General features: G+C 59.3%; 2 protein-coding genes across 4 annotated transcripts; one reads left to right on the plus strand and one right to left on the minus strand.

Moving 5' to 3' along the window:
• The first annotated feature begins 581 nt into the window (after positions 1–581).
• Positions 582–7,946, plus strand: HOMER3 (homer scaffold protein 3). Of its 2 annotated transcripts, none has more exons than XM_057710299.1 (10): positions 582–740; positions 2,302–2,383; positions 2,469–2,625; positions 2,891–3,022; positions 4,295–4,402; positions 5,244–5,365; positions 5,867–6,023; positions 6,305–6,415; positions 6,527–6,613; positions 7,477–7,946. In XM_057710299.1, exons 2-10 carry the CDS (start codon positions 2,370–2,372, stop codon positions 7,666–7,668), a joined length of 1,080 nt encoding a protein of 359 aa, XP_057566282.1. In that variant the 5' UTR covers positions 582–740; positions 2,302–2,369; the 3' UTR covers positions 7,669–7,946. The 2 variants fall into 2 exon arrangements, with proteins under 2 accessions (XP_057566282.1, XP_057566284.1); XM_057710301.1 differs by lacking the exon at positions 582–740 and adding an exon at positions 873–1,422.
• Positions 7,947–8,605: 659 nt separating this feature from the next.
• DDX49 (DEAD-box helicase 49) lies at positions 8,606–15,573 on the minus strand. 2 transcript variants are annotated; one of them, XM_057710471.1, is made up of 13 exons: positions 15,410–15,566; positions 14,411–14,534; positions 13,702–13,787; positions 13,491–13,612; positions 12,962–13,149; positions 12,670–12,810; positions 11,851–11,926; positions 11,487–11,563; positions 11,214–11,311; positions 10,076–10,150; positions 9,414–9,502; positions 9,251–9,322; positions 8,606–9,159 (listed from the first exon to the last, which is right to left on the minus strand). In XM_057710471.1, exons 1-13 carry the CDS (start codon positions 15,522–15,524, stop codon positions 8,971–8,973), a joined length of 1,452 nt encoding a protein of 483 aa, XP_057566454.1. In that variant the 5' UTR covers positions 15,525–15,566; the 3' UTR covers positions 8,606–8,970. The 2 variants fall into 2 exon arrangements, 1 of the variants encoding a protein (XP_057566454.1); XR_009049290.1 differs by lacking the exon at positions 8,606–9,159 and having other exon boundaries at positions 9,272–9,322; positions 11,851–12,029; positions 15,410–15,573.
• Positions 15,574–15,863: the final 290 nt, after the last annotated feature.

A 15,863-nucleotide genomic window follows, 5' to 3' on the forward strand; every position in this document is an offset into this window, starting at 1 on the left:
GGCTTCTGAGCAGGGCACCTGGGATCAAGCCCCATTAAATGCCTCCTGTTTGCCTCTCTCTCATCTTCCAGTCCCCTCTCTGCTGAGGTCTCTTTCATTTGCTGGATACAGACCCTGAGAACCTACTGTGCGCAGGCGCCTGGGCCCACCAAGGCAGCAGATGTGCCTTCCCCCTGGATTCCCATCGGGTGAAGAGAGACCTGATGCCGCATCACAGGTAAAAGCAGCAGTGGCCGGGAGGGTCAGGGCCCCCCTTGAAGAGGATGAGGCCACATTCTCCACTGTCCACCTAGGTCTGTCTGTCTGTCTGTCTGTCTCCTGTGTCTCTGCCTCTCTCCTCCATCTCTCTGTCCCTGGGTCTGGGTCTCTGTCTCTACCCCATTCCCTGTCCGCTTCCTCACCCTTCTTCCCCAGCCCTCCCGGCTTCCTCCCTGTTCCCGCCCCTCCTTCTCCCTCTCCGCCCCCGCCGCGGAGGACCGGCAGGGGGCGCTGCGGGGCGGCCTCGGCGGCCCGGGGAGGCGGGGCGGGCGGCGGCCGCGTCGGGACCCGCCGCGATGGGACCGGAGGCGGCGCGGGCGGCGGCGGCGGCGCAGACAAAGGCGCGGGCGGTGCGAAGGGCGGCGCGGAGGGCGCGGGCCCCGGAGCCAGCGAGCGAGCGGGGCGCCCGGCTGCGGGGAGTCGGCGCCGCGGGGCCGCACCCGTCTCGCGCGCGGACACTTGCGGGGCGCCGAGCCGGCAGGGTGAGCCCGGCCAGCCGAGCCAGCGCTGGGGGCGCGGGGGGCCCCGAAGTTCCAGGGCCGGGGAGGGGGCGCTGGGGGTCCCCGCAGTTCCGGATACGGAGGCTGGGGGCGGGTGGGGGAGCCCCGACGTTCCAGGGCTTGAGATGGCGCGGGGACCCCGAAGTTCCGGAGTCGGGGTCGGGGAGGGGACAGTGCGAGGGGTTCCCGAAGTTCCGGACCTGTCGTTGGAGGAGGCTGTGAAGGTGTCTCCGAAGTTCCGGACCTAGGCTGGAGGGGCGACGCGAGGGGACCCCGAAATTGCGGACCTGGGGATGGAAGGGTGGCGGAAGGGGTCCCCGAAGTTCAGGAGTCAGGGACAGCGAGGAGGATCCCCTAAATCCTGGACCTGCGGTTGCAGGAGATAGATAACGTGTCCCCGAAGTTCTGGACCCGGAGAGGCGGCGGCTCTCAGGGAGCTTGGAAGCTCCAGGGTCGGGGGCGGCACTTCCCGAAGGTGGGGTGCTCATAGGGCACCCTGGTCCTGACGCGGGTGGGGATCTGAGTGAATATCCGATCCCTGGACTGGGGCTCTTGGGGTGGGGTTTCGCCCCCGCACTCGATTGTGGATCCCGGACGCCGGGCGGGGTTGGGCTCCCGGTTGGGAGCCCCGCGGCCGGCAGCGTCCGAGGCACATGACTAGTTGGTGAGTAACTTTCCCCAATGCCGCAAGTCTCTGCAGGAGCGTCCGGGCGGGAGGGGCCTGAGTTTCTAGGACCCCTGAGCCCGGGAACCCTGGCGTGACCCAGGACCCACCCCCAACCCCGGTCAAAGTCGCTGCCCCTCCCCCACCCAGGGGCTCCGGTTTCAGACCCTGTGACCGGGACAGCAGCTGCCCAGGACAGAGTGGGGGGGCATTCCCCGCTCTGACCACGGAGGCTACTGAGTCCGGGCCTCCCTTCCCTCGGTTTGCCTCCCCCTCCCCCAGGTCCGTCCTGGACCTGGGTCCCGCCCAGCTCCGTGGTATTGGGATTGAGTGGTGATGGGTGGGCACCACGGTGGACGTGTTCAGCCACATCTTGTCTTTTTAACTGGGCAGGAGGCTCCCTGGGGATTTGGACTTTGACTCCAAGGTGTGTCTTTGTGGGTCCGGGGGTGGGGGTGGGAGGGAGGGACTGGTCTCCCAGTGGGCACCTGGCAATGCCCCACTTTTTGCTGGAGGCCCTGCTTTGAGGAGTGATGGACAAATGTGTCAGAAAGTACTGAACAGGAGTTGGCCTTCGCTTCCTCAGCCCAGCCCAGAGTTTGAGACAACTTCACTGAGGGTCCAGTAACCAGGAAAATGTGAGGTTTATGCTGGGATGTTAGGTGCCACCTGGCTCCTATCAGAGGCCGTCTCCTGCCCAGGGTGTTGCAAGAGCTTCCTCCCAGTGGAGAGAGTTGCGGTCTTTTTGCTGAGTGATTCCCTCACTTTTGGATTGAAGTTCTATGAATGGTGTACTTAGTAGTGGGTCCTGGGGTTGGACACGTTTGGCCTCCCTCAGCCTGGTCTGGGGGGACATTCACAAACCTCCTCTCCCCTCAGAGGCCAAACCAGCAGTTCCTACCAACCCACTGGCTGTCCCTTGGAGCCCACCCAGACCAACTTGACCAATGTCCACAGCCAGGTGAGCCCCTGCTTCTACCAACTTGACCATGAGTCCCTTGGGGGCCCCGTGCCTGGCCCCCACTGAGCCCCCTCTCCCCACACAGGGAGCAGCCCATCTTCAGCACACGGGCGCATGTGTTCCAGATCGACCCAGCCACCAAGCGGAACTGGATCCCCGCGGGCAAACACGCACTCACTGTCTCCTACTTTTACGATGCCACCCGCAATGTCTACCGAATCATCAGCCTTGGGGGTGCCAAGGTCCTGGCAGGGCTTGGGTGGGGTGGCAGGTGCCAAGGATCCCAGGGACAAACCTGGTTCTGTTGCTGCCTCGCTGTGTGCCTTGGGGGCCAGGGAGTGGGTGCCCTGAGTCTTTCTGGGTCTCAATCTTCCTCCTGAAATGGCTCAGACCAAGGACCTCTGAGATGCTAATACAAAGCTATACCTTCGGGGCGGGGGGGGTTTCATGTTCATTATTATCAGTCCCATCACCCATGAACTTCCCCCCTCCCCCCACTTTCCCCAGGCCATCATCAACAGCACTGTCACCCCCAACATGACCTTTACCAAAACCTCCCAGAAGTTCGGGCAGTGGGCAGACAGTCGCGCCAACACTGTCTATGGCCTTGGCTTTGCTTCTGAACAGCATCTGACTCAGGTGGGCCTGCGGGGATACATGGTGGGAGGAACGGGGCTGGGGCTGGGTCTTCTCTTGGGTGCACTGGGGGACCCTGGACAGATGCCCGGCCTCCATCTTCCTAGCTGCAGAATGGGCATACAGAATTGGACAAGCCAGGAGCCCCTTCCCACTTCCCTGGTTCACATCTGTTGGCCACCTGCTCTGATTTTGGACACACCCTACCCCTCTCTGGGTGCCTGGGATGGGCCCCGCACCCCTAACAATACCTCCCTCCACCCTCTGCTGTTTCTACAGTTCAGGATCGTCTTATCCATTGTTTCCCTGTTATGGTTCATGCTCTCTGAGTCCTGTTGAGCTCATGATGCTTTTCTTCTCTTTTCTTCTGGAAGCATTAGTTTTCCTTTCAAATTTAGATCTTTGAATTAATTTCTGCGGGCGGTATAAAGTAGGAGTATTTTTTTCGCACATGAGTATTCAGTTGCTCTTGGGCCATTTTTTGAAAAAAACATCTCCACCTCCCCCATCCCTGATGAATTGCACCGGCCCCTTTGCACAAATCAAGTGGCTGTATGTCTGTAAATATTCTTCTTTAAAAAATTACTTTCAAGTAAGGAAATTTATTTTAAAATGGAAAAAGAAAGGGGCGGGGGGAGTTCCTTGGTGCCCTAATGGTTAGGATTCTGGGCTTTTCCTGCTGCGGCCCAGGTTCAATCCCTGGTCAGAGAACTGAGATCCTGCAAGCTGTGGGGCATGGCCAAATAAGTAAATAAAATAGGGGGGAAAAGTGTATCCTACCCTAGCTGGAAAACTGTTATGGGAGGTACATGTAAACTATAACATAACAGAAATGAGAGCAGGGTGATTACTTTCTCACTGGCTATGGGTGACTCTCAGAGGCTCTGAGCCCAAGACCTGCTTTCTCTTTGTCATAAAAGGATATTCACAAGTGTCTCAGGCATGAAAGACAGATTAACACCCACCTGAGGCTCTCCTTGCTGAAATAAGCCTGATTGAGAGGGAAAGGGGGTCTCTTTTTCAAGGTGGCTCAATGTGATTCACCTGCATGAACACCCCACCCCCACCCTCCATCCTAATACCCACTCTGCTCAATGGGCCTCCTTTTCCAAGCCTTCTTCCCACTCTTCCTGTTCATGAGATGAGGGGATGCACTCAGTTCTAAAGTTCCTTCCCAAGTGACAGAGCTGGCGCTGGGTGGGGCTGATGTGGTGGGACCCTGGGGGAGGGGGCTGGGAGTTTGTTGACCGTCTGTTCCTGTCTCTCATTCCTCAGTTTGCCGAGAAGTTCCAGGAAGTGAAGGAAGCAGCGAGGCTGGCACGGGAGAAGTCTCAGGATGGGGGAGAGCTCACCAGTCCAGCCCTGGGCCTCACTGCCCATCAGGTCAGCACTCCCTATCCTATGCCTGCCAGGAACTCATCTGATATTGGGAGGTCTAGGTGCTGGGCCAGTGCCCACGACCAAATGCTCACAGGTGATGTAAAACTAGATCCATGGCAAAGACCATGGAAGAGGGCTGTGGGTGCTGTGGGAGCTTGTCATAGGCCTGTCCAAGCATTAGATCAAGGAAGGCCAGAGAGCCAGCTCACACGGCAGAGTCGAAACGTGGAAGCTGAAATGGCTAAGTAGAGGGACAGAGTAATAAACTGTCTCTGGGCATTTTCCCCCACTAATTTATTCAGCGTCATTTATTGACCACCTACTGTGTGCCGGGCACAGAGCTGGGCACAGGGATTAAGATGAAAAAGTAGTGTGGTCCCTGCCCTCAGGGCTGTGGTCCAGGCAACAGGTGGATTCATGGTGAATTTAGCCTGATGGGTGGGTCTCCTGTAGGAATTTTAGATGGATGTTGAAATTTGGCCCCAGGGAAGGTCATTGCTATGAGGGAAGAGCACAGAGGTTTCAGATTGCTCCCCGCTTTGCAGATTATAAGTATCTCCCTGGGTTTAGGCCAGCTGCTTCAGGTTTGCTCCTGGGGGAGAGCCCAGCAGGCAGTGTGGGAGGCAGGGCTCAGAACTCCAGCTCAGGGGCCATGGGGAGCCATGGGGAGCCATGGGTGGTGGGTGGGGAGGGGAGAGGAGCAATCGGATCCCAGGGCTGGGAAGGACCCCTGCCCTTAGTCACGACCCAAGTAGCATCAGCCTTGACCCCAAGCGTGCCCTTCTAACTGGCCCTTGACTGAAGCCACTCGCTATTGTGCCCTCACTTCTGCCCATGCCCTTAGGTGCCCCCGAGCCCCCTCGTCAGCGCCAACGGCCCCGGCGACGAGAAGCTGTTTCGCAGCCAAAGCGCAGACGCTCCCGGCCCCACTGAGCGCGAGCGGCTCAAAAAGATGCTGTCCGAGGGGTGAGGGGGTAGGGCGGGGCACAGGGGCGTGGCAGGACGAAGGGTGGGGGAAGAGGGGAGAGGATGTCCTCAGAAACTGTAAGGACTTGTTCCAGCTGCGGGATCTGACACGGGCCCCAAGGCCCGGGGTAGGAGATTATGCCCCTTCCAGAGCCGACCCCGCTCCTGCCTCATCCATTCCTCGGGGCTCACCCTGGCCTGTCCACACCTCCCCCGGCTAATTCTAAACCCACGGGGGCCTCCCCACCCACTCTGTTCTGTCCACATCCCCTGGGCTGACCCTGCTCGCCCTTCGGACCCTGTGTCACTGAACCGACACCGAAGCGGCTACTTTGACCCCACCCCCGGCAAGACCCCGCCTCCCCGGGACGTCCCCAGCCCCTAGTCCCGAGATATCCCGACCCCGCCCATAACCCCGCCCCCAACCCAGCACCTCCGTCACCCCGCCCCCTGCCCAGTGAGGCCCCGCCCTGCCCTCTGCTGACTGCAGCGTCCCCGCAGCTCGGTGGGCGAGGTGCAGTGGGAGGCCGAGTTCTTCGCGCTACAGGACAGTAACAACAAGTTGGCGGGCGCCCTGCGGGAGGCCAACGCCGCCGCCGCCCAGTGGAGGCAGCAGCTGGAGGCCCAGCGCGCAGAGGCCGAGAGGCTGCGGCAGCGGGTAAGGAAGCCCCTCCCTCCCGGAGACCCCAAGTGGCCCGGGCCACTGTGAAGCCCCTGCCTCCTGTCTGTCCTGGGTTCACGGGCTGGCTGTGTGATCTCGGCAGGTCACTTCCCGGAGCCTTAGTCTCTCGCTCTGTAGTATGGGTCTGAATAATGTCAGCCTCAGAGGGTTGTCAGACCCTAAAGTCCTACCTGCCAGAGGCGGGGTGGTGGCCTGGTCAGGCATATTCCCCAGGGGTCAAGAGAGGGGCGTCAGGGCTGACCTTCCTGTCTGCACAGGTGGCTGAACTGGAGGCCCAGGCTGCCACCGAGCCACCTGCAGTCAGCGAGAAGGAGGGACCCGGCCAGTCCCTGGAGCAGCTGGAGGCACTAGTGCAAACTAAAGACCAGGTGTGTAAGCATGTCTGTACGCGTGTGTGTTTCTTTGGGTCTTGCCTTCCCTGATCTCCCATAGAGGGGAGCTGGGACCCTCAGAACAGATTCTGGGAACTTCTCCACTAGGAGATCCAGACACTGAAGAGCCAGACTGCTGGGCCCCGTGAGGCTCCAGACCCCGCCGAACGTGAGGAGATGCAGCAGAAGGTGCAGGTGTGTGTACTTGCTGTGGGGCGGGGTGGGGTGACCACCCAGGGCAGCCAGCCTCTGATATGGGACAGGCCTGGCATCTTCCCTTCCTAGTGGGTTCTGGGCAGTTAGGTGCCTCCCTGAGCCTCAGTGTCTTCACCTATAAGTGGAGTCAGGAAGACATCCAAGATTGTGAAGGATTTGGATGACCAGGTGCATGGAAGGACTGAGTCACGGTGGTTTATAAAAGATGGTTGCTAATACAATGTTTCATCTCCTTCCATTCATTCAATAAGCACTTTTTGAGTCTCTGTGAAATTTCCATTCTTGACCCCATCAAATCCTCACACATGCCCAGCCTGAGGTCAGGAGCTTGCATTTGGCCCCAAGTGTGGCTGGCCTGGCTCTCACTGAAGAGTTTATCTGAGAGACGTTCGCGGGGGCATGTCCTGTGAGTGCAGCAGGGGGAGAAGTTAAAGGAGCTGATTCCCCCAAAGAGAGAGAAGTTGGGGGAGTGCTCCCTGTTGTCTTCTGGGCAGAGTGCACAGCACATGCAAAGGCCCCAAGGTGGGGAGAAAGTATGTTCAAGGAACCACAAGGAAGCCAGCAAGGCTGTGTTGGAATGAGTAAGGAGAGGAGGGGTGTGGATTTCATTCCCAGCATGATGGGGTTGACAAGAGGGTTTTCAGCAGAATTGGAATGTGGTCAGTTCAATAGTGTTCGAATTGGCCAGGGGACCAGGGAGTGTCTTGGGTAGAGGTGGCAGGGAGGAGGCAAGGAGACAGAGAGGGCTTGGACCAGAATGGAGGCTGTGGGGATAGCATTGAGATGCGGGACCCCTGAGACTTGCTGGGGTCCCCCCAACCCGGCATGCCCTCTCCCTGCAGGAACTGGAGACCCGAAACGCGGAGCTGGAGCACCAGTTGCGGGCAACGGAGCGCAGCCTGGAGGAGGCACGGGTAGAGCGGGAGCGGGCACGGGCCGAGGTGGGCCGGGCCGCGCAGCTGCTGGACGTCAGGCTGTTTGAGCTGAGCGAGCTGCGGGAGGGCCTGGCCCGCCTGGCCGAGGGCGCACCCTGAGTCCCACCTCCGGGTCTCCATGGGAGCAGGGGCCTGCGGGAGCTAGTTTTACATGAACGATTCCCGCCTGGGGCACGGGCCGGGCCGCAGGCGGCACAGAGGGCCATTCCCCCTGGCAGGGACTGGGGCCCGACTCAGCCCGGGGAGGGCCTGTTCACAAGTACTCCATCTGGCCCTGGCTGTTCACAGCTCAGGGGCTGTTTTTGAGCTTTTCCTTGTGTAGAATTTCTAGACTCCCCAGGGCACGTGCTGGTGCCCAAATTACATTTCTAAGCGTGGCTGTGTGTGTGGTGTGTGAGCATCTAGGTACCTAGTCGCCGTCACTGGACCCTGTCTGCTCTCAGTTGGTGTAGGGTTTGGTAAGCCACTCAGATGAGGGTGAGGCTCAGAGAGCCTCAGGGTCATGTCCAGGCCACACGGCTCTGCCGCCCCATCACCTCGGGCTCTGCCGCGCCATCACCTCGGGCTCTGCCGCCCCATCACCTCGGGCTCTGCCGCCCCATCACCTCGGGCTCTGCCGCCCCATCACCTCGGGCTCTGCCCATGTTGTCTGGACCAGTTTGCACGAAGGTGGACCCTGGTTAAGCCTCCTCCCCCCACTTCACTCTGGCCACAAACCCCAAATGCAACCAGGTGGGCAGGAGGGGAAGGTGCTAGCATGTGGCTGTGTTCGTTGGGCATGAACTCACCAAAACATCATGTCTGCATTTGCAGAGTAGGGCAGTTGCGATACCCATGTTTCAGATGAGGAAACTAAGGCCCATATAAGGGGCTTCACCAACCCGAGGTCACTCAGCTGGAGGCTGGAATGGTCAGCACTGCAGTTCAAAGCTTTGGGCCTGGCGCAACAGGAAAGGAGACTTGGGGGGGGGGCGGTTAACATGATGCTCTAGGGGACTTAAGAAGTACAGGAAGCCACATCCTCCTCCCTCTAATGCTGCTCCCCAAGAATCAGACTGGGGAAGTCAAAAGATTCATTTATTGAGCACCTCCTGCCAAGTGACACACCTCCCCTCTGGGGCCCCACGGCACCCCCATGGTGACCCTGGGCTGGGGTCCCTGTCCGTGGACTTGGGCCCAACCTCGCAGTCAGCGTTCTCTCCTCCTCTGCAGCCTGCCTCTCGCCCGAGGTTCTGAAAAGGGGCCACCAGGGGCTGCAGCGGGGAGGGCTGTGTGCTGCACAACGTGGGTGTCCGTGGGCTCCGCTGAGGGGGACTGGGCAGACTGGGAGGAGGGGAGGACCCTCCAACCTTCAGCTGGATGAAGGAGTCCCGGGCTGGGCAGGTGGGGGCCGTGTGGAACTCAGGCCGGGCCCTGAGCAGGTGCTGGGGACGAGCAGGCCTCAGGCTGGGCCCTGGGTGGACGGCCCCTGCGGCCGGCCCTGCTGGCCTTCTGCCGCTGCAGTGTCTGCTCCACTTTCTCCTTGAAGCGCCGGTTCTTCTGCTTGATCTTGGCCAGCTCGGCCTTGCGCTTGGCCTCCAGGTCGGGGTCCTGGCACGGGGAGGACCGGAAGGTGGCCAAGCTGATCATCCCCGGGGAAGCCTGCGCCCTGCCCCCACCTCACCGCCAGCTCAGCCCTCACCTTCCCCTCCAGGATCATCTGCTTCCGTTTGTTAATCTCCTTCTTTTCATCAAAGTTGGCTGCCTCCAGTTTCTGAGGGGAGAGGGAGAAGCCGTCACGGGGGTCACCATCTTGAAGGAAGCACCCCGGGGCCCCGAGGACCAGCCGCTTCCCTGACACTCACGATCTCACACTCCCTCCGCACCACGTTGACCTGTGTGAGGATCTGTAACACCTCGGCTTCCTCCACCGAGAACTCCTCCAGCTTCTTCTCTGCGGGGACAGCAGAGGGGCAGGGGAGGGCAGGCATGACATGGAGAGGGATCTCAACCATGTAGTGAGTTCCCCGTGTGGTAGGGCATGCAAGGCCATCCAGGGTCACATCAGATAAGAGTCAGGTGGGCAAGATCTAGGATTTCAGACCCAAGGAAGGTATAGACTGCTCTTTTTCTTTGTTGTTAGCAATACTATGAATTTGACTAGGGGTATTTTTTTTTTTCCTGGAAACAGTATCCTTAAAAGTCAAGACATTTCTAAATCTTAGGACAGTCTGTGCAGTGACTGGAGATGCCCCAGAGGTTCTCGGTCTTGGCTACTCGTTAAACCACCCAAGGGGGTTTTTTTAAAACATACCCAGACCCCATCCCTGGGGCTTCTGGCTCTTCCACAGGGACCACCCACACACCCTGGTCTGAGAAACCAAAGTCCCTTCCCACCAGCTTTCAGCTGCTGAAGGCCATTATGGAACTTCTGTTTCAACAACTGGGCAAAAGAAACTTCTTTGGGGGTTGCATCAGAAGGGAAGTGAACACCCGCCTCCCCTCCCCTCCCCTGCCCCCCACTCACTGATCTGCTCCTCGATGGCATGTACCAGGTGGATGTCATACTGTGTCACCAGCGTGATGGCCTGTCCCTGCCGCCCTGTGGGGACACACCCAGGCTGTGTGCCGGAGACCAGGACAAGAGGCCAATAAAAGCGGGTCCTGATGGGGGGCAGGTGGCTCAGGGTTCCTCTCAATCAAGGGGAACAGTATAGGAACTCGGTGAGTGGGGGAGTGGGTGGAAACGAAGTAAGCTCAACCCCCTGCTTGACCTCTGTGTAGCAGGTAGGTCTGTCCCATGGGAGCTGCAGGACTCCAGGGGAAGGCCTTATACAGGTGATGTGGCTGATTTCCCTTTTTGATGTGGCTGCCAGGGAGCCCAGGCCGAGTTCTGTCAGCAATAAACCCAGACGGATTTCAGCTCGGATCTCTGCAGGCAGCTTTCTCCGTTCCCTGTTTCTGTGACAGTGACCACTGCTGGAACGGCACTGACAGCTGACCAGGCCCATGACCCTCAGCGCAGCCCCAAACAGGTGTCACATTCTTGTTACCCATTGCTAGATGAGGCAGTGGGGGCCCAAAGAGCTGATGTGACCTACCCGAGGCCACAGGGCGGGAGAGAAGGGCCAGGCCCAGTCCGGCCCCAGAAACCAGGTCTCTGCCTGCTCCAGGTGTGAGAAAATCTCCTGGCCTCCGTGCCCACTCCTGGGTGGGGTTGGGAGCAGACACAAAGATGCCTCCTTGGCTTCTAGTCAGAGTCCCAGTGAGGGGTTGAACTTGGACGCCAAATCCCACAGGGCAGCATAATACCCACCAGGACTAGTACACCCATTTGCTGCCAGGCATGGACTGGCAGCCCTGACGGGTGAAGGGGGCTGGGGTGAGGCAACCGGGAGTGATGGGGATGGGAGCAGTGTGTGCCGTGTCCCCAAGGGACCGTGCACATCGCTGTTAGTGCTGCCTGGGTCACGTGGAGAAGACAAAGCACCCCCGCCTATGGTTCTGAAAGGACGATTCCCCCAACTTGCAAGTGCTGCCTCTACCATCTCTCGCCTGTGGCCTGTAGCCCTCCCGTGTCCCACCAGCTCGTGACCCTGGCTCCTCATGGTGTGGGCAGGCAGGAGGGACAGGTGCCCAAAGGCTGCCCTGCCCTGTCTGCTCACCTGCCCGGGCTGTCCTGCCGACTCGGTGGATGTAGATCTTCGGGAGCCCGGGGGTGTTGTGGTTGATGACGACCTGTACGGTGGGAATGTCCAGGCCCCTGGAGGCAGAAGTTGGTCAGCACTTCTGTCCACGTGGGGAAACAGAGGTTGGGACTCACTCAAGGTCACTCAGCAGTGAAGCTGGGGCCGCCTGACCCATGCCTGAAACGAGCCTCCCCCTCTGGCTCTTTTGTGGGGGCGTCACGTGGGAGGGAGTAGCCTAGAGCTGCTCACCGGGAGGCCACATCTGTCGCGATCAGGATCCGGTAGATGCTGGACTTGAACCTGGCCAGGGCAGCAAAGCGTTCTTTCTGTGCCGGATGGGGGAGAGAATTGGTAGGGGGTGGGGTCAGGTAGCATCTCAACATTTGAGTGCTTACTGTGTGAGGCCTGGGGAGACAGGGCAGAGGCCAGGACAGTCTCTGCCCTCAAGGGGCGCACAGTCCAGTGAGAGAGATGACCTTGAAGAGGCCAGGCTGAGGCAGACACATGGCAGGAAGAGTGTTCCAGGCAGAGGAAAGGGCCTGGGCGAAAGCCCTGAGGCTGGGAGGAGTCCCCGGGGCAAGGCTGGAAGGTGAGGGGATCTGTGGGGCCGCACCTGTTTCATCATGGAGTGCAGAGCCACGGTGGGGAAGTTGAATTTCCGCAGCATCATGCAAAGAATCTGGCAGGTCCTGGCAGGAAGGACGCACCGTCAGCCCATCTAGTGCCGTGGTCCTGGGAAGGCGCTCCTGCCCCTCCCACCCGAGACCCCCAAGCCAAGGTGGCCCTGCACAGCTGGGGAAGGAGAGGCAGCGGTACAGTGTCCTGCCCGCTGACTCCTCCCCTGGCCTAAGCCAACAAGAGTGGGCCCTACACCCAGACTTTTCTCTTCTGGTAGCCAACAAATTCTTGGGGAGCAGCAGTCAGTTGGGAGGTCTCCTCCGCGTGCTGTGGACTGCCCTTCTTCACTGGCTCAGGCTAGACTAGCCTACAGCTCCTTGACCCTCTCCCCAAATGCGTGAAAGGCTTGTGAAATCCTTGGGCCTGCGGAGAGGACAGCCTGGGTGTTGGTGCTGAAGTGCGGGGCCTCAGTGACACCCTGAAACCACAGCGAATAGGCTGCTCGAGGGCCTTTCAGCTGCTGCAGGGGTTTCCTGGGGAGAGCCTGAGGCCCTCAGCCCTTCCGGTTAAGGTCAGGTCTGAGGAACGCCAAATCTTGGCTCTGCCTTTAGGAGGGGTGACCTTAGCAAACTGCTTGACCTCCCTGAGCCCCCGTGGGTGAATCCTCTGAAACCGCTGGTCTGAGCAGAGGCCCCAGAGGGCCAAGACAGACTGTGTGCCTCATACCTCCAACCTCGGGCCACCTCTTGGGCCTCTGTGAAGGGCTCTGGGAGGGGTGCCCAGGGATGGGAGAGGCAGGCCTGCCCGCGCTCACTTGCATGTGTTGGTGAAGATGATGATGGACCAGTCCTCGTGCTCGTCCTGGAAGTTCTGGATCAGGTGGACCAGGTAGGCATCCTTGACCTTCTCAGGCACTAGCAGGTAGCGCTGGTCCAGCTGTTCTACTGTACGCACCCTGGGGAACGGGCGGGCCTGTTCCCCCTTCTGTTGAATGAGGCCAATACCCCGCCCCACGCATGGGCAATAACCACTGTTGGGTGTGACACACACACGCCCCCGGCCCCCCCGCCTGCCCTGCTCCCCCAGGAACGTGGCTGTGGACTCACGGGGCCTGAGCCTCCCAGAAGAAGGGCTGGTTGGTAGCTAGGCCTTGCAGCTCCCTCAGCGTGTCGGTCAGCGTGGCGCTGAAGAGCAGCGTCTGCCTGCGGGCCGGCACAGCCGCCAGGATGGCCTCCAGGTCCACGGTGAAATCAGTGCAGCCCTGCTCCAACAGCCGGTCCGCCTCATCCATCACCTGTAGCACCGGCGGCAGGGGGCAGGGATCTGGGGTGAGGGCCCTGTCCGAGGGCTGAGCACATGCCTGGGCCCTACCCACCTTCCCCATGTGCCTCCTTCCTGGTCTTAGACGTGGGCCCTGGAGCGCTCTCCCTCTAGGTCTTGGAGGCCTGCTCCCTCACCCATCTCAGCTCCAATGTCACCTCCTCAGAGAGGCCCTGCCTGCAACTATCTTGGCTAGTACAGGCCCCCTTCTGTTGGTCCTGGAGCTGTCCTTGTCACCATTCCTAAAGTGGTACTAGACGGCCTGTGGGACACACATTTCCCAACTGGATGAATCAGGGCCCCAGGCTGCCTTACCAGGAAGCGGATCTTCTTTATGCTGAATGTGTTGGAGCTGCGGAGGTGGTCGGCCAGGCGCCCCGGTGTGGCGATGACCACGTGTGGTTTCCGGGAGAGCTCCAGGGCCTGGGCCACCATGTCTGTGGGTGGAGGGTGAGAGGTGGGGCTGGGTGGATGGTCTGAGGCTGTGGGCGGTCCCATGCCCAGAGCCTCGCTGGGCCCCCCATACCCATGCCGCCGACGATGATGCAGTCTTTCAAGCCCAGAGGCTTCCCCAGGACCCGGAACTGCTCTGCGATCTGGTAGGCCAGCTCCCTGTGGGCATGAAGGGGCCAGGCTGGGTCAGGTGGGAGTTTTGTGCTTGCCTCTCATTCTCATCTCCACCCTAGGGCTTCCTGCCTGGACCTCTCCTGTTCACATACCCTCCAAGGCTCTCAGTCCCCTTTGGACAAAAGTTCTGATACTCAGTGTTGGAGGCCCCTTGTGGCCCATCTTGTCTCACTAGGCTGGGTCCCCGAATAGCCCATGGCTCGTTCCCTGCCACTTTTATCCAAACTGGCCTTTCCTCTTCCCACGTCCTCAGCAATGGCCTCAACACCACAGTCATTAAAGCCTGAGACCCAAGTGTCAGTCCCTCCTTTCCCAGGGCTGGTCAATGTCCAAGTCCCCTCCTCTCTTCCCCTAGCCCCGGCTCCAGCTCCACTCAGGCCTTTCCTCTGCCCGTGTCCCTACTTCCTGGCCTTCCTGCTTGCCCCGAGTCCAGGCCTGTGCTCAGCACTTTTCACACACCATCTTGTTAATTCTTCAGCACCTCTAAGAAGTGGACATAATTTCTGTCCCCATTTTGCACACAGAGAAAGTGCGCTCAGAGAGGTAAAGGCACTTGCTCAAGAGAACACAGCTGGTTAACTCACCCAAGAGGCCTTTGGGGGGCTCACCTGGTGGGTGTCAGGACGAGGCAGAAGATGCCATAGGGATCCTCAGACAGCTTCTGCAAGATGGGCAGGACAAACGCTGCTGTCTTGCCACTGCCGGTTTTGGCACAACCCAGGCAGTCCCGACCTGGGCAGAGGGTAAAGCAGTGTCACAGGTGTAGACAGGTGTTCTATCGGGCACAGTTTACAGCAGCTAACATTTAATGAGCAATTACTGTATGCTCAGTACTGCCTGTGCCCTTTCCATTCCAGGCATTCTGACAACTTTCCATTTAGAGCAACTGACACATTTTAGGAGGGCGAGGCCATTACCATCCCCATTTAATAGAAGAGGAAACAAAGTCTCAAAGATTTGACCTGGACACACAGCCAGTGGGTAACAGGCTGGACTGGAACGCACATCCCTCTGACCTGAGATATCTGCTACTAACCACGACCTCATTATGACTCCTTCCTGGGGATCGGAGCTTGGGAAACCCAGAATGCCCTCCTCCAACCTGCATCCTATGCTCCCTACTGACTCCTTCATCCTTGTTTATTTAATGCCTCAACTTGTCACATCCTAGGGTTCCTGAAGGCATGTCTTTAATGGCAAAACTGGGTTGGATCAGAGGAGTGGAGAGAAGAGCAGTTTAGGGACAAGTAATTTGATTTACCAGTAATCTTGACAACCTCAGTTTCCATCTGTAAAATGAAGACAGCAATGCAAGCTCTACCGAATTTTCCCAGTACTATCTATTAGTTATTCATCAAACCCTCTCAGTGCTCTGAGGCTATTAACGTTTCAGAGAGTACATAACTTGTGCGCGGACACACGGCGAGTCAGTCGTACAGCCTAAATGCCAACACTGTCTAGTCTGCCTCCGGAACCCAGGATCGCCCGTGAGACCCAAAGCTGCCCTTCGCCTCAAGGGACCGGCGTGGGCAAAAGCTGTGAGAAGGCTAAGGGAGGTGACAGGAGCGGGGACGCCTCCTGGAGAGAAGAGTCCTAGCCACACTCACCCTCCAGGATGGCGGGGATGCAGCCAAGCTGCACGGGTGTGGGCTGCTTCAAACCCAGCTGCCGACATTGTTCCACGAGCCACGATGACAGCCCGAGCTCCGCGAAGCCAGCCATCCTCGCAGGCAGCCCGGTGTGAGCACCCGTGTGAGCGGTGCTTCCGGCGCGTGTCGATGACGTCAGGAAAACCTTCTCGTTTATTGGATCTGCCTCCTGCTTGGTCCACCCTCTCCAACTCACTGCCATTCCTAGCCTCGACCACAGCCTTACCATGTTTCCCCGAATCCCATTGGCTCTCAGGAGCGAATCAAACTACAATTCCCAAGATGCCCTGCGAGACGCACTTGCGTCTCCCGCCCCTCTACTCCCATTAAGAGTCTTCCATTGGCTCATCTCCGGGGGGGGGGGGGTGACGAGTAAACTACATTTCCCGGCGTGCCCCGGGGTGGCTCCCTC

The sequence above is a fragment of the Hippopotamus amphibius genome, chromosome 15 (genome assembly GCF_030028045.1).
Source record: "Hippopotamus amphibius kiboko isolate mHipAmp2 chromosome 15, mHipAmp2.hap2, whole genome shotgun sequence".
Classification (NCBI taxonomy): domain Eukaryota; kingdom Metazoa; phylum Chordata; class Mammalia; order Artiodactyla; family Hippopotamidae; genus Hippopotamus; species Hippopotamus amphibius.

What these genes read in the sequence shown, in the direction of transcription:
- HOMER3 (XM_057710299.1), top strand. An exon ending in TCAGCCTTGGGGGTGCCAAG is followed by an intron (nt 2,626 to 2,890) that starts GTCCTGGCAGGG and finishes CACTTTCCCCAG; the next exon opens with GCCATCATCAACAGCACTGT. An exon ending in CTGAACAGCATCTGACTCAG is followed by an intron (nt 3,023 to 4,294) that starts GTGGGCCTGCGG and finishes CTCATTCCTCAG; the next exon opens with TTTGCCGAGAAGTTCCAGGA.
- DDX49 (XM_057710471.1), bottom strand. Translation starts at nt 15,524, where the DNA reads ATGGCTGGCTTCGCGGAGCTCGGGCTGTCATCGTGGCTCGTGGAACAA. An exon ending in ATCTTCACCAACACATGCAA is followed by an intron (nt 11,927 to 12,669) that starts GTGAGCGCGGGC and finishes CCTTCCTGCCAG; the next exon opens with GACCTGCCAGATTCTTTGCA. An exon ending in GCGACAGATGTGGCCTCCCG is followed by an intron (nt 11,312 to 11,486) that starts GTGAGCAGCTCT and finishes TTCTGCCTCCAG; the next exon opens with GGGCCTGGACATTCCCACCG.